At 38.1% G+C, this 16,340-nt stretch overlaps 1 protein-coding gene across 1 annotated transcript; it reads left to right on the top strand.

Annotated features, from left to right (window-relative positions):
* The first annotated feature begins 1,234 nt into the window (after positions 1-1,234).
* On the top strand, positions 1,235-14,669 carry cd109 (CD109 molecule). The gene is made up of 32 exons (XM_067480081.1): positions 1,235-2,196; positions 2,336-2,487; positions 2,580-2,608; positions 2,757-2,990; positions 3,067-3,189; positions 3,377-3,416; positions 3,862-3,943; positions 4,660-4,765; positions 4,882-5,002; positions 5,119-5,228; positions 5,320-5,508; positions 5,807-5,911; positions 6,050-6,112; positions 6,871-7,041; positions 7,134-7,286; positions 8,198-8,267; positions 8,447-8,534; positions 8,628-8,745; positions 8,874-8,987; positions 9,187-9,405; positions 9,610-9,751; positions 10,602-10,778; positions 10,960-11,041; positions 11,350-11,581; positions 11,736-11,907; positions 12,057-12,247; positions 12,402-12,557; positions 12,684-12,749; positions 13,073-13,206; positions 13,309-13,465; positions 14,073-14,175; positions 14,329-14,669. The coding sequence occupies exons 1-32, from the start codon at positions 2,120-2,122 to the stop codon at positions 14,514-14,516; spliced, it is 4,164 nt and encodes a 1,387-aa protein (XP_067336182.1). The 5' UTR covers positions 1,235-2,119; the 3' UTR covers positions 14,517-14,669.
* Positions 14,670-16,340: the final 1,671 nt, after the last annotated feature.

Below are 16,340 nucleotides of genomic sequence, written 5' to 3'. Positions count from 1 at the left end.
TTTTATTAATATTAGCTCAGGCAAGAAATGGGGTGTGGAAACTTAAGTGGATTGCAAAATGTAAAATATGTAAAGAATAAGCACTGATACTGCACTAAATTTAGTATGAAGAATTCGTTAGGTTTAGGTTTGATCAGATTTACTCACCCAAGCAGATGTGTATGTAATAATGGATCAAAGTCTGTCTCTCTACTAGAAATATTATACAATTAGAAATGTAATTAAGGCTATCTAATTTGGCATTCCTTCTGCGTAGGTTTTGGCATCAGAGAATTTAGTTTAATCAAGTAGATGCTGTGAAAGTGATGAGGAAGTGAAGGGTCACCTATTGATTGTTTTGCTGTCAATGCCAGTATTTTAGTCCTTTTTTTGTTGTTGTTGTTGACATTTTCATGTCTCCCACATACTAAGATTTAGTGAGTAGTACACAAGCTGAGAAGTTGACCACCTGAGGAGGAGCGAACAAAACAACAGTGTTAACAAAATGACCTTTTAATACAAAAAAATGTAGAATATCTGGATTTTTTTGTCTAAGCAGTACTCTGAGAAAAGTGTATGTACAGGTACAGTTGCTGTAAATGTCTCCACACTGATACTTCACTGGCAGAAAGTACTGTATTACCAAAATGTTTGAGATGCTTCGCAAACGTTCCTCTTTTTTCCCAGCCCTTTTAGCACTCTATTAATATGCACTTTTGTCAGCACTTTGTTGAATGTAATGACGTACAGTAAAGATTTAAAGGACTGCTGTAGTCCTTTTAAGAACTCATTGTAAGACTGCGGATCAGTAAGTAGGTTATAGAGACGCTGTGTGGCAGTGATCAGAATCTTTTGAAGTGCCTCCATGTTACACCAACTGTGCTTTTTAGGTGCTCAGGGGATGTGCATTAAAGTAGCGACGTAGGACCTCACGTCACATCACCCACTGCATTATTGCAGCTGCACCCTCAAACTGTACATCCATACTGAGAAAGGAAATGTATTATGTTTCTGCCAAAGGCATCCATGCCGAAGAAATATTTTATTGTAAACTTGTTTATATGTAACTAGTGTGAACAAACCAAAGAAATAAAATGTTTATAATGGTGTGAGTGGTAATGTATGGATCTTGTTTGTAACCGTTTGCCGTTCAATTGTTCATGTATTTCTAGAGTCCTTTTGAGCCCATCTCACAGTCGTATACGAGCATGAATGTACGGTAGTAAATTGAAAAGGAGTCAAGTATTCCCATATCTTCTGTGTTTGTTAAGCATTCAACCCAAATGAGAAGTCTAGGTTTAAATGGATAAGCTGCCTTTTATTCTAGTACCACCTGCTGGTAAAGATGAGGAAATGCCAGTGTCATGCTCCTTGGTGTAAGTTGCATAGTGGTTCAATCATGGCCCCTCATTGGCACCTATCCTCCTCCCATGCTGCTATGTTTACTAAAAACGTTTTGACATCCATTTTTGTGTCAAATTTGGATGTTATACCATAGAGTGCTTTGTGACCAAGTAGTAGTTGTTTTTGGATAGAATGTTTTTCAGTTAAATGAACTGCATTTTGGGTGACTGATCCCTGTTTTCTCCCGAGACAAAACCTCATTAACATGCCGCTGCTCTGTGGTCCTGTCACTGTGTTATCACAGAGTAATTAAAATGTCAAACCTGTTTACCAGATCCCTTAACTGTGGATTTGCTTTCCAAGCAAGGACCTATAAAGAAGCAAAATGTTTACAGAACAATGTAGATTGAAATAGTAGCCTCTTTTTTTTTGTTTCAGGCCAAGAATGAAATTCCCAGGAGGTTTTATGTCCCATATCACATGCAGTGTGGTATTCTGTCTGACATTAAAGATGTATTTTCCTGTCCGTATGGCTGCGGAGCATCTCTATGAATTGAATAGTCAGGTGAGACATGTCCCCCTAGGCAAAAGGTTTAAAAATGTGTATCCACTGTGTGTGAGAATATGGGCATTTAGGCTAGTGTGTGTGTGTATGAGCAACCAAAGGGTGTTGTGTTAGGACAGTAGGTGGAGTTATGTAACATGGTCCGGGTCAATTGAGCTTGTGGAACTGGTGGCCGTCATTTAGAGTCTGAAGCAAATGTTGGACATTTGAAGGAGTGAGGGTGGTAGAAAAATGGACGGGATCTGGACCTTGCTTATGCATTTGGGATTGTGTTTTGCGGTGCCCGGTTTGACTCAGGATTCATCAAGGTAAGTGGTGCAAACATTTGTAAATGAAGTCACAATGATTTTTTTTAAAACTACCCATGAATTAATTTAAATCAATTGACATAGTCCAACTGGCTTGTTTGGAATAATAAATATCCCTTTGTTCACTCTATACTGTTAGGACACTGTTTCTGATATCAGGTCCAGTAGAGTTGCATGCTGGGACTCCCACTTTGCTGTCTGTCATTGTCATTGCTGACTCCCCCGGCAGAGTGACTGCTGAACTGGTACAAGGCAACATCAGAGTAACCCAAACACTGAACTTCCAAAGAGGTAACACTGCAAATACTCAGAGGTTTGATCTGCATATTGACTTTTTTAGCTTTTGATATGCTTAAATGAAAATTTTTTTGTTTGCTTTTAAGGTTTGACCACGGTCCTCACACTCCCTCCTGTGAGTATTTTATCCTTTTTTTCCTCTGTCTTTTATTCTTTATTCAACTTGCATTTCCACCCCCACCCCCCACCCCCCCCCACACACACAAATAGAATGAAACAGTTGTGTCACCAGTCTTATGATTGTAATTATACAATCAATTCAGATTCCTGGCTCGGTAGCCCAGGATTCCCTCTTCAACTTGACGGTGAGAGGCTACAGCAATAACGGTCTCATTTTTACCAACACCACCACCCTCGGCGTCAACCTGAAAAACATTTCCACACTCATCCAAACAGACAGATCATGCTACCAACCAGGTGATACCGTCAGAATCAGAATTGTGTCTGTCCAGTTGGATAAGCATCCATATAAAGGAATAGTGGAAGTCTCTGTACAGGTAGGTTTCGGTTTTCTGGGTCAAAAGACAAAGCTACAGGAACTTTGTCAAGTTGATGTTACTTTATCGCTCGCAGGATCCTGGAGGAAACATTGTTGACAGACAGGAGTCCACGGGGATTCTGGGGATTGTGTTGCTGGAATTCAATTTATCCCAAACATCTCCTCTTGGACTGTGGGCCATTACAACAACAGTAAATGTTAAGTGGATTTTTTTGCTTTTGCATGTCTGTTAAATAATAAACAAGTATGTTAATTGAACATTATATATTATATATTATAGATACAGTGTAGCTACGTATCTATCTCCATCCATCTCAACAGTACCAATATGTAGCTCTCACTAATGGCGCGCACGTATTTGACCTTTTGTTCTCTTTACAACAGGGTGTGACTGAAAAGAAAACATTTACTGTGGATCATTATGGTAAAATATCCAGCTTATTATTTGCGATGTTCTGGGAAATTTTAAATTTTAATAAGTTAACTTTTTAACCTTAAAACTAACACTGACCTGCCCAGTTCATTTTTCGATAAATTAGGCTTCAGAGTTAGACAAATCAATCCTTAGCAATGTCAAAATCTTTCACTTTGTTGCTGGATTTTGTACTGCAGCTCTGCACAGAAGCACTGTATGTGAAGGATTACTTTGTTTTACAGTACTATGACTGTGAACACTTAATTACATATTTGCACAAACTGTGGAAAGTTTTTTATGAAAACCTCTTTTAATGGCCAGCACAAACAGGACTAATGATTGCAGCAAACAAATCTGTTTCAGTGTTCACATGGGCACCTTATTATTTTAGACAAACTTGGGGGGAAAAGTTAACTCATTCTTTAATTCCTGCCTTTCCTACATTTTTTTGCAGAGCATCTACCCTTTGTAGTGCTGGTCAAGACAACTTCACAGGTTCTTGTTGGCCATGACATTTCAGGCTCAGTGAGAGCGCTGTAAGTTCAACTGGCTAGTTCACATCAGTAAATTTACATACACATACTGTACAGTGTCCATTAAAAAGTATATCCTGCAAATATTCTAACAACATTAAATCATGGTTGATTACATTATTTAAGTTAACAGAAAATATAAAAATGAAAAAGATAGTATTTACCCCTTTTAAAGTGGCTAACTTACTTGTCTCATAGTTACGTACAGTAAATTGAGATCACCTGTGTGTAGTGTGTTTTAAGTCGCCGTCGTATAAATACACCTGTATCTAAAAGGTGCAATTACTGCTGAATCAGTATTCTGGCCAAAGACAAAAGAAGTTTCAGACAACTCTCCAAAATGATTATTGAAAATCATTTATTCAGATGCACTCAAAAAAACTTCTATGTTACTGAACAATCCAATCGCCATAATCGATGTTTGGCACAACACAGTACATCATAAGAAAGACACAACCCTGACTGTAAAGCATGGGTGTAGCAGCATCATGCTGTGGGGATGTGCTGTCCAAAACCTATCTACACATACTTTTAAAATCATCTTTTTTCTTTATATGTCATATTAATTTAAATGAGTTTGTAGAGATTTGTTATAACTTTCACTGTTGATCAGTGCTCAAAAATCCAAACTAAACCAACCATGATTCATTGTCAAAAATCTAAAATAAGCACTCTACTTGCTAAATGCTTTTAAAAAGTGATTTGGGGTTTTTCCTTAGTTACCCCAGTGGAAAACCTGTACTGGCAACCTTAACTGTCTCGGTCACTCGGGCACCTGATAATAATAATGCAGCCTCTTCAGTCATTTTAAAACAAACCAAAGAGGTGAGGTTTCGCTAATCATGTGGTTTAGACACTAGTAGTAGTCAGTTGGTGCTTTTACAGTTAATGTATCTGCATAGTTAATTATATGTGTTCAACCTTTAACCACCATTTTCCAGATCTATGGGTCAACACAGTTTTTCTTCAGCAAAGATCAGCTTCAACCTCTATACAGTTCATTGGGAAATAGCAGCAATGGCCATTTCAATGTTGCAGTCTCTGTTACGCAAAACTCTACAGGTGAAATGATCTTTAAAACAGTATTTGTTTATGTATAAATGTAAAATTCAAAATCCATGCATAACATGCATTTCAGTTGCTTCTTTATACAATTTATTTTTTGTTCTCTCGTCAAGGTTATAATGTGAACAAAACGGTTGTAGTTCAGCTTAGACAAAAAATATTCCAGCTTAAATTCAAAGACTTTCCGACTACGCTCAAACCGTCCTTATACTTCTCTACAAAAGTAAGTGAATTACTATCATTCTATTTATTTTACAGTTATTTTAAGCAGTTTTTTCCAGTTCATAATTTCTTTTCTTGTGTCTTTTCCACAGCTCAGGATCTCCAGGTATGACAGAAAGCCTCTGGCCTCAGGGGATCTAATGCATTCGGCTGTGGTTGAGGTCACTCAGAGACCATCCACCTTGAATTCCTCTACAACTCTGACACTTCAAGTGCCTGAGGATGGGAAAGTCCACATTAAGTTTAAATTACGGGATCAAATAGAGACAGTTTTTATTCGGGTGAGGTTTATTTGGTTTACATCAGCTGGAATTTATGTCCTCCAGCAAAAGTGACATTCAGCAGTTTCATTTTGTGTAAGATGAGTAGTTTCAGTAATGTGCGATTACATGTTTGGTAGTAACAGAAACGACCAAAGGATCTGTAAACTTAGGTGTAAGCAAACATCCTATTATTCTGAAACAAATGTGACCCTGTGAGGTTTGCGTTTCTTATTGTCTGACAAAAACGTGAGCACCAAGTAAAAATCAATATCAGTCATGGAGCAAACATCATTGTAGTCTACGTGTTCATTTTCAGGCCAGATTTCAGTCCAGTGAGGAGACTCTGACAGTCTACAACAACTACTCCTCTCCCAGTGGCTCATACATTCAGATCTCCCCAAGCAATACATTGTATGGACAGGTAATGTATTTTGTCGCTCGGTTCTAAATTAAAATGTGTGCATATGACCCCTTGTCTAAATTGTTGCATTAATTATGTTAGCTATACCGGTTTCTTATGTAATATATTAATTATATGTGATATATTTCTAACTTTCAGATTGGATTTCCTGTCCATATAAATGTGGAGAGCACCTTTCAACCAACTGCACTTCACTTTGTGGTAATGTATGTTTGGTCAATAAAGTCTGTATGCAAATAAGATAACCTGGCATTTTCTTTTCTGAATGAATGGCAAATTGTATTTCTACACATAGAATCTTAGAGAAATATTACTGTAAATCTTGTAGAAATCACATGACAATATAGTTTCCTAAAAAAAATGAATAAAGCAAAAGTTGACTGCATCCGTTTGGTTTCACTTTTAGCTATTTCTGATTTGCAAGTAAGTGCATTTCTACAGATTGGACTTTTTTAAAGCTATGAATATAAGAAAATATCTTGCTTTCCTTGTTTCAGTCTAAAATAGTCAGATCAAACATAGTTTCTAACTTGGTAAACATTGAAATAATGAGCCTTTATGTGTCCACAAAGTCTGTAAAATCTCTAAACAATTATGTACATAAAATAGTGGTTCTCTTTTGATATTTCTACATTTGGATCTAAATGCTTTTTCACATCAACCTACTATATTTTGAAAATTGATTCTTTAATGGATCTGAAATGTCTAATATTGTTGCATTAGAATTGATCTATCTCATGATTCAACCACGATATCAGTCACTAGCCTGCAGAGACTGATGCAGAACTATTTTTTAACTTTTGGATATGAATTTGATTTAATTTCTTATAACTATGCTAAAATATTGCACACTGCAGATCATAATAGAAAATGATGGGCCTCATTGTTCTCATTGCTCCTTTAAATACTTAGTTGTCAGATGGAAATAAAGGATTCTTTTTGTGTTGTTGTGCTTCCAGGTGAGCTCTAGAGGTGAAGTGGTGGACACTGGAACCAAAAATTCCCTGTCTTTTTCCCTGACTCCATCATTGTCATGGTCTCCTGAGAGCTGCATCACTGTTTACTGCATCCTTTCTAACGGAGAGGTTACCAGTGACACAGCGCGCATATTCATCAACCATTCAAACTATGTACTCTTAATTTTTGCTCTATCACTCCATTATATCAGTTAAAGCGTTGCAGGATACACCTATAATTGTCTCTGTGTGTTTGGTTTTCTCAGGTTTCTCTAAGCTGGAGCAGTAATGAGGCTCAGCCTGGTGAGCAAGTATCACTCAGTGTCACTATGCCTGAACCTAGGTCCCAGGTTGGAATCGTAATAATGGGGATGGATGATGAGACTTTGGAGGATGACCAGGACTTACAAGTCGAACAGGTATGACAAAGACCACAAACAAACTAAAGCAAACTTTTTTTTTTTTTTTCAGATCTTTGTTCTTTCAGCTAAATACATTCATTAGTTTTCTGTGTCTGATTGGGATTAAGTGTCACTTGAATGAAGAAAGCTTACTGTAGGATCTGCAGATATGGATTAATGAATAACCTGTTGGGGTCAGGCCCAGGAGGTCAGGGGGGTATGAGTTAGAGTCTCTGAAGTTACTGTTCATATAGTTTATAGGAGCTCGGCTCAAACATATGCACAATGACCATTAAAACTCTTAAAAATAAAATGAAACACAAACACATGGGAGACAGAGAACTTCCAAAAACAAAAGCCACTAGAATGAAAGCAAAGAGGACCAAGAGGACCATTTCATTATCCGCCCATTGTGCTCTGCAGCTTTGAGTGAGTATTGTGTGCTCAGACAACAGGAGAAAAATATAATCTGCTGAAACTTAAACCTCATCCACAAAGTCACCTGACAGTGTCAGAATTACTTCATTGCAACGTTCTTGTAACCTTAATCCTTTGGAAAATCTTTCGATACACACGTTTCCCTGTTAGATACTGTATTAAGACTGTGTCCACTGAACTGGTTGTTCTGGATGTAACACATCCGTCTGCTTTGTTAGGAAGACTCTATTGTATTGGGTGCATGACCTGAGGGTTATTGGTGGATGCAAGATGGAGGAAACAAAGCTTCACCACTGTTTTGTCTTAAATTGACTCCCTTGTGACATGTATTACTAGAATATATCCTCTCCACGTTTGAGATTTTAACGTTATACTATAATTTAACTTAAACGATCTGACATATATGTGGGATAATGATGCATCATTTCTCTCTGTACTTCTAGCAACTACAATAACACACTTATTGTTCTTTTTTATTTTTCATGCCACAGCACTGTAGTTTAAAGACTCTGACCAATGCCGGACTGTATAAAGAAAATCAGCCCGATGGAGCTAAAAATGGTATGATGATGATGATGATGAGACAGTTAGGCAGTGTTGTTCTTCTATATACAGCACCGACTTTTTATTCATGGTGCCCTCTTGTAGTCATTATTGTCTCATCATTTTTAACAATACCTGATTCCTTCCTTTTTAATATTTATATACAGCCTGTTTGTCCTTATTTTTTTCTATTTTAGGGTTTTCAAAAACCCAAAATAAAGAGACATATTGGAGCCACTGGATGAATTTTAATGACTCTTTATTGTGGTTGGATACTAATGTTAGGTGAGTTCTTAAAATGTACCGGAATTATGATATTAAAATAAGTGATCAGTACTTAGCCCATTGCATAGTTTTATTTTATGTTGCTTTGTTTAGTGATGCAAAATGGATGAGTGGTAAAATAACAGTACCAGATGGTGTTACTTCTTTAAGAGCTGTTGCACTAGTAATGTCAGACAACCTGGGTTTGGGCTTCACTCAGGTGCCACAAAAGGTAACAAAATACTTTACTTAATACTGTACAGTATGTGGAACTTTATGCCATTGATATGTCTCTTAGATAATTAAATGCAATTGGATATTTTTCTATTGGCAGGTTTTTTATTGTCTTCTCATTCACAGCTTACTGTGTCCAAAGATTTCTCCTTGTCTCTGAATGTCCCATCATACCTCATAAGAGGAGAGGAGATTGTGCTTGAAGTGAACATTATCAACCATCTAGAGCAGGAGCTAGAGGTACACTATGCAGGATTTCATTTGTGGTACATCCAGGCTAAATTGTGAGTGATAACTTGTTAGACCTGTCACTATTATTTCAGTCAAAATAAATCCTCCCTGGAAGATTTACAGTTAAAGTATCTTGAAATAATATGCATCTGTCGATGTCTTGTGAGGCACACAGAAAGATTTATTTCCTGTATGTTTCTCTCCATAGGTCATTGTGCTACTCACACAGAACAAGGCCTTTAAGTTTGTTCTGGAAAACAGGGAGAATGTCTCTGTGAAACATGCCCAAAAACTTAACCTGAGGAGTCACGTCTCTGGTTCAGCCCTGTTCCCTATAAGGCCAGTAGCTCTGGGCGAAATAGAAATAACTGTGGATGCTGTATCTGCAGAGGCTTCAGACCGCCTGGTTTGGCGAGTGCTCGTGAAGGTATGGTGTTTCAGAAATATAAAAAAATATCTTTACATTTAACTTAGAGTAGTGAGTACTCTGTGTTTGAGACAAAGAGGTTTCTACTTTGCATTAACTTGTTGTATAACCAGTGGATTTAGACTTGTAGATCCAGAACAAAAAGCAACATGCTATGTGGCAGCAGTTAATCCTGTAACAGTGAAACACTTCCTGTTCCTGAAGCCTGGGGGAGTTGAACAGTTCTTCTCAAAGACTATGTTCCTGGAGCTGGAAATGGAGAAGCACAGCAATTCCGTTTCCATCTCCTTCTCATTTCCACCAAATTTGGTTCCGGGTAGCCAGAGGGCCCACGCAGCATTGGTTGGTACGTCTACTATTTGTCTTCCCTGTTGTGCCAGTTCCATCTGAGTGCAGTTTGTGTTTCCTTTCAGTCAGTTACAGTAGGCATGTGTATTTTGTGCTCACATTTTCCTTTGTCTTTAGATGATGAGCTTGGGTAAAAGCGCATAAAACTCCTGAAAACATTTAGGAATGTTTATGGTTCGTGGTGGGTAGATTATGAACAGCTGTCAGACTTTTTGGCATGGCATCATTTCTGTGCAGGGCATTTGTCACGGTAGAGAGGCAAGCTTTAGGATTTTCCTCAGCCAGAGCCAAATGTGCGGTTTCTGTGTTTGTTGTGATAGTCAGCTTTATTACACACAAAGCAAATGTGTAGGATGGAGTTTGTGTCTCTAATTTAGCTTTTCTGCTTGTGATGCTGTTTTATAGTTTCCTCTATTCTTCCATATCTGGTAAGTTGGTTGGTTTTCTTTGGCAACTGCATCAGTAGGTGCTACATTAGCAAGTTTTCTTGAAATTAATTGTCATTTAAAACTATTGCTTCTTGAAGCCCCAGCCCAGTAATTTCAGGTTCCTTAGTAATATTTATAACTGAACTGTAAACAGTGAAGAAAAGAGAATGGAGCCTCAGTACATGGGTGGAGTGGTTTTCTAACATTTTTTCCTCTTCTGTCAGCTCTAGTGCTCTAATTGAGTTATACATTTACATAATGTCCTATGCATTGTAGACGTATAAGTCTTTCTAATCATTCAAATTGGCATCGCCACATATGAACCAGTCAGTCGTCCATAGTTTCTGTCTGGTCTGGAACGTTTACTGAACACATTGTTCAGTGAAACCCTTCTTCTTTCCCTCCTGTGTCACTTTACAGGTGATATTTTGGGGTTGTCTATCAACAACTTGGAATCTCTGGTTGAAATGCCTCTTGGCTGTGGGGAGCAGAACATGATCCACATTGCTCCAAGTATTTATGTTCTCCAGTACCTGGACAAGTCAACCCTGGACAATCAGGAGATCAGAACCTGGGCTCTGAACTTTATGAGGGAGGGTAAACAGCTTTTACATGACTCACTGCAATATCCCATAATGACTTTTACTATAGAAGTGAAACACAACTACTGTACTATTTATACTGTATAAAGTATGATTTCTAGATTTCTAGTTTCTAAGTTGCATGTAGCGATTTTAAGAATGTGTCACCATGTCAAGTTCTGTCTATCTGCCATTAGGATATGTAAAGCAACTGTCCTACCAACGAGACGATGGTTCTTTCAGTGCTTTTGGAGCCAGCGACACCTCTGGGAGCACGTGGTAGGTCATCACCATAATAGTAAAAGGTCTTGCATACAGAAGCGTTGACCTGCTATTAAACATTGCTTTAATAATCAGTAGTAGTAGGAGTAATACCAAGAACAGTGTTAACATTTTAGAACAAAGGGGAAATAAACTTCTGAATAGCAAGGTTTATTTCACACTATCCTTTCATTGTAGCAGTTAATTTTAAAGTGGCTACTGGTCTTCGTCAATTATGTGTCCTTGTGTATTACATTGATCCACGATGATCTACAAAAATGCAGTGTCTGACGCTGATGTTCCTTGTGCTCTTTCTGTGATTGCAGGCTGACAGCCTTTGTGCTGCGGTGCTTCATCCAGGCTCAGAATTACATTCAAGTAGACGAGAATGTGCTGACCGGGGCCATGACCTGGCTCCTGAAACGTCAGGGGCCTCAGGGTGAGTTCAGTGAAGTGGGCAGGCTGATTCACACTGAGATGCAGGGAGGACTGGACAATGGCCCAGTAGCACTTACTGCCTATGTGCTGATTGCACTGCTGGAGGACGGGACCTATGTGGTATGTCAAGAGGATGTGTGCGCGTGTGTCAGTAGAGAGGGAAAGGTTACCTATTACATTTAGAAAACTTTCAATGCTCTGTTAACAGCAAAAACAATGGATATAAATTCAATTGACACTAATGATTTTTTTCGTTTGATTTCTCTGTGTGAAGGGCACATACCAAGGCAATGTGTCTCTGGCCCTGAGCTACCTTGAGAGCAAAGTGTCCAGTGGAGTTGTCAGTAACTACAGTCTCTGTCTGGTGACATATGCTTTAACTCTGGCCAATAGTCCCTTGGCCGAATTTGCCCTCGCTGAGCTCAACAGAAGAGCTGACCACAGAGGTAATTCAGTACAGGTCTGATGTCGAGTAACGTGCAAGGACACACATCAATTATCATGCCTCAATGAAAGATAGGATTTGTATTTCCACTATAATTCACACAGAATCCAAATGTTCTGTTATTTCAGAGTCTGTCATTTTGTTCCATAGATGGGGAAATGATGTGGAGGTCCTCTGCCGGCCTGGAGTCAAATGAGTGGGATGTGCACTCAGCACAGATTGAGATGGTCTCTTATGTACTGCTGGTTCTTTTCAGGCGTGGCAGCTTAGTCGAAGGCATTGCACTCTTGAAGTGGTTAAGCAATCAGAGAAATCATCTAGGAGGCTACACCACAACACAGGTTAGACGAACAGACAGACAACTTTATGAATATCAGATTTTTATTTAAGTGAAAATAAAGTAAGAATATATCATATTGTACAACCATTCCCCGGCTGTGCTAGTCAAATTTTACAGCTACAGACATTTTTACCTGTATCCATTTTAATCCTCAGGACACAGTGGTTGCCCTCCAGGCTCTGGCTTACTATGCTGCGTTCAGTGGCGCCAATGCCATTGACCTCAGGCTTAATATAACTTCTCCGGGATCTAATTTAGTATCTCTGTTCAGTATAAACTCCACTACTTACCGGATGTATCAAAGGCAAGAGGTAACAAATCTGTGAATCCCATAATTGATGCTTAATGTGTATCTTTAAATATTTTTATTCGATGCTATATTCACTGTGACATTGCAAATCTGGATTTTCTTTCTACTTTGACTTTATGGTTTCAAGATCAATGCTGACAAAGATCTAGACGTCAATATATACATGGAGGGAAGAGGATTTGCCATGTTTCAGGTATTGCACACAACTTTATTGTTCTTGTTTTGCTGGTTAGCCTCCAATGTATTAGCTCACCATGAAGTATAATTTGACCACCAGAGCATAAGCAGAATAAAATGAATGCAGCAGCTGTGCATGATAAGTAGTGTTATGATAATAGACTGTCAGCAACGAACATCTGGAACGCATACTGTAGCTGCAACTGCTATCTGCATTTAGTCTGTCCCGATAAAATCACTCAGGAAGTTTCTGGCATAAGGTTAATCCTTTGACTGTGTTCAGTATTACAAGCCATTCTCTTTTTTTCTGTTCTCAAACATCGGCATGAATCCACGTAGATGAATGTCTTTTACAACTTGGAGAGCAGAGCATTTTCCCAGAACCACAACACAGACAAAGAGACCTTTGCATTAAATGTTAGTGTTGTTGATAAGGGGAACCACGATCAAATGATGTTGTCTGTCTGCACAAGGTATATTTAAACAAGTTATTAATTGAATTTTTTATCTTTATGACGTTTTGCTACATGCTACGTAACACCAGGGTCCTGACCTCTTGCTTTTGCCTTCTCTAGTTTAAAGGACAATAAAGGGATACCTTATACAGGTATGGTCATATTGGATGTGGGCATGCTCAGTGGATTCAGTCTCTCTCCCAGCGCTGCTGCCCCAACAGAACTTATCCGGAAGGTGGAAATACTTCCTGAGAAAGTCATCTTGTATCTGGATTCAGTAAGAATTTAATCACTTCAGGGTCAAACATGAAAGATGATTTGGGATCCACTGTGACTTTAGATCTTACTGGGCGTGTTAAATTGTCATATGAGAGAATTAAGTTTGAAAGTCCAGAGACCCCAGGGGTACTACTAGCTACTTTATGTCAAGCCAGTACACAATATATAACTATACTGTTTATACTTTATCTTCGTAAATATCCTGGTGATCAAAAAGAAAATACATTTTCACCTGATGTATTGGTGAATTACAATTCACCCACAGGTGGCTAACTTTGTGTCAAGTGTACAAGTGTACTGTACTTGGCTTCTGCATTTATATATATATATGTATATTATATCTTAAATACTATTATCCAGTGGCAACTTACTGCTGTAATAGAAGTTTTTTTTTTTATCAGACGTTGTCATCTGATACAGTATTGTGAATTGAAAGTGCACATAATGTATTTCATTGGGAATCATGTCCTACATCAGATATTTGTACACATTCATATGATCAGTATATGATGATTCTTGGCTTAGAATCAGTTTACGAGAAAAAAGATAAGTATCTAGGTGTACTGTGCGTACTATCATGATCCCATTTGTTGTGTTATTTGCAGCTTGAAAAGTCAGAGGTTTGCATCGACTTTCCAGTTATCAGAAATTACAAAGTTGCACGTGTGGAGGATGCTGTGGTGCAGGTTTATGACTACTATGAACCTAGTGAGTAAAATTTTAAGTAATCTTCTAATGCTGCTTTAAGTTTACAGTATGTAGGTTTATGTCATGCACTGTAATTGTTCTATAAAAAAATATATATAGCTGTTATACTGAATGTGACTTAGATGATCTTAAACTCATGCTTTTGTCTCACAGTGAGGAGAGCAACAAGGACATACAACTTAGATGTTCTGCGCAATATGGATTCCTGCTCCTTCTGTGGTGAAAACTGTGATCGCTGTAGGCCGGGAATTGCCATCGTATCATCTCACTCCACAAACAGTGCCACCTACAGCTTAAGTTTCCTATTTCTTGGAATTTCTGCCTTTTTTATTGTTGTCTAGTTAAATGGGAAAACAAACTAATGAAACAAAAAATCTAAGAGACATAGTTTTAGTGTGTATTTGCATTGAGATCCACTGGATCTATTTTGTTTTCTGACTGGAATCAAATGTTCAATAAATATTTAATGTGTAGTTTTAAGCACAACAAATCAACCAGATTCATTTTTCAGCTGCACATGTGTAGTTGAGGCCACATTGGATTCACGTTCTTCTGATATATGTCTGTTTGTATGATACAGACCTCAGAGTTTGACATATGGCACCAACAAAGAAACTGTCCTGTTAGGATCGTTTGGGGTGAGATAATACCTTAGCCCTTTGCCATGTCCCTGACCTGTGAATCAGAGGATCCAGGTTTGACGCCATGCACATGAACATGTTTTTAATTTTTAATTTTTATTTTTTTACTAATTGATCTCATATTGGCAACATTTTACTTTGAAGGAAACACTGAACTACCATAACTGGCCCTTAATTCCATATATTTTACAAAGGTTTCTCTTTTGCATAGAGTATAGGCTGTAAATAAGGCTACGACTTACTCTTACCCCAGAGAAAAATAAATGTTACACTGTTACGTAACAGTGAATCTGGTTATGTATAGACATCTGCCCTGTTGAAGTGTCCATTAAGTTACTGAATCTCTTCCAGCCCCCGGCGCTGAATGTGACCTTTGATCTCTTTGGAGGTAAGCCACATTCTACTCGTATGGCTTTAAAAGAAATACTGTCTTGGATGTTTTGTGATTTAATAGCAATGGATGTCTGGTTTTTATGTGTTAGATGTTTTTATAAGTCATTGGGCAAAGCAATTCCCCTGTAGGGGCTATAAAGCTTTTTGTTCATAAGAAAAAACACAGATGGAATGAAGCTGAGGATGCCAGTTGTTGCACAAAAAGCAAATTCATACTTCGTGCACTATTATTCACATTTACACTTTTTAATGTTCGGTTTTGGGAGAAGCGTAATAAATAGTTACAGCCTGTGGGAAGATGTGCCAAAATTGATTCCCTTTCTTTATTCCCTACTTCCAAATGAAGTGAGTTCTTTAATAAAGTTGGTTCACAGCAGTACATTTCCATAAAACAGCTATAAAATTACAGTGAAGCCTTTTTTCTTTCATCCCAAAATTTTGAACATACTGTACATGACCACATACTGTACTTTCTTTCTTTTTTCTAGACTCCACATTGCTCCCGTGTTGCTGGTTTAGGACCTTACATAAGCATGTTCTCTGCACACTACAGTATTAGTGTTTAAGGAGCTTGAGAAAAGAGGGAACACATTCTCATACATAAACAATATGGATATTAAACAACTACAGTGCAGAAAGGTAGAGCGGTCGCCAACCAATCTCGCAGTTGTTTGTTCGATCCCTGGTTCCTCCGGTCTAATGTCGAAGTGTCCTTGAGCAAGACACTGAACCCCAACTTAGTTGCCCCCGATGAGCGTTGGACAGCTGCATAGTAGCTTCCCCATAGGTGTATGAGTGTGTGTGTGATTTTGAGTGTGAATGGGTGAATAAGAAGCAGTGTAAAACGCTTTGAGTGCCAATAGGTAGAAAAAGCACTATATAAGTGCAGACCATTTACAGCTGCAAAGATAAAGTAGTATCATAGAGAAAAGTTCCCATATAAAATATCTATTGCATTTTTTTATTGTTCTTGGCATTAATCTTGCCTTCACAAAGTTTTATGGTGCAGTGCTCAATTGACACACTAGATGGCAGGCTTGTTATCATAATAGTGATGCTTTCACAGCTTAGGTAAGATTTAAAGCCCATATAAAGTCATGGCATCACAAACAGAAAATACTTCAGGCTCGT

Source organism: Channa argus, chromosome 16, assembly GCF_033026475.1.
Source record: "Channa argus isolate prfri chromosome 16, Channa argus male v1.0, whole genome shotgun sequence".
NCBI lineage: Eukaryota > Metazoa > Chordata > Actinopteri > Anabantiformes > Channidae > Channa > Channa argus.
This window is presented reverse-complemented; position numbering and strand designations above follow the sequence as displayed.

Coding starts and splice junctions, on each gene's coding strand:
- cd109 (XM_067480081.1), top strand. CDS start 2,120: ATGGACGGGATCTGGACCTTGCTTATGCATTTGGGATTGTGTTTTGCG. Junction 3,190..3,376: donor CCATTACAACAACAGTAAAT/GTTAAGTGGATT, acceptor TCTTTACAACAG/GGTGTGACTGAAAAGAAAAC. Junction 8,988..9,186: donor ATCTAGAGCAGGAGCTAGAG/GTACACTATGCA, acceptor TTCTCTCCATAG/GTCATTGTGCTACTCACACA.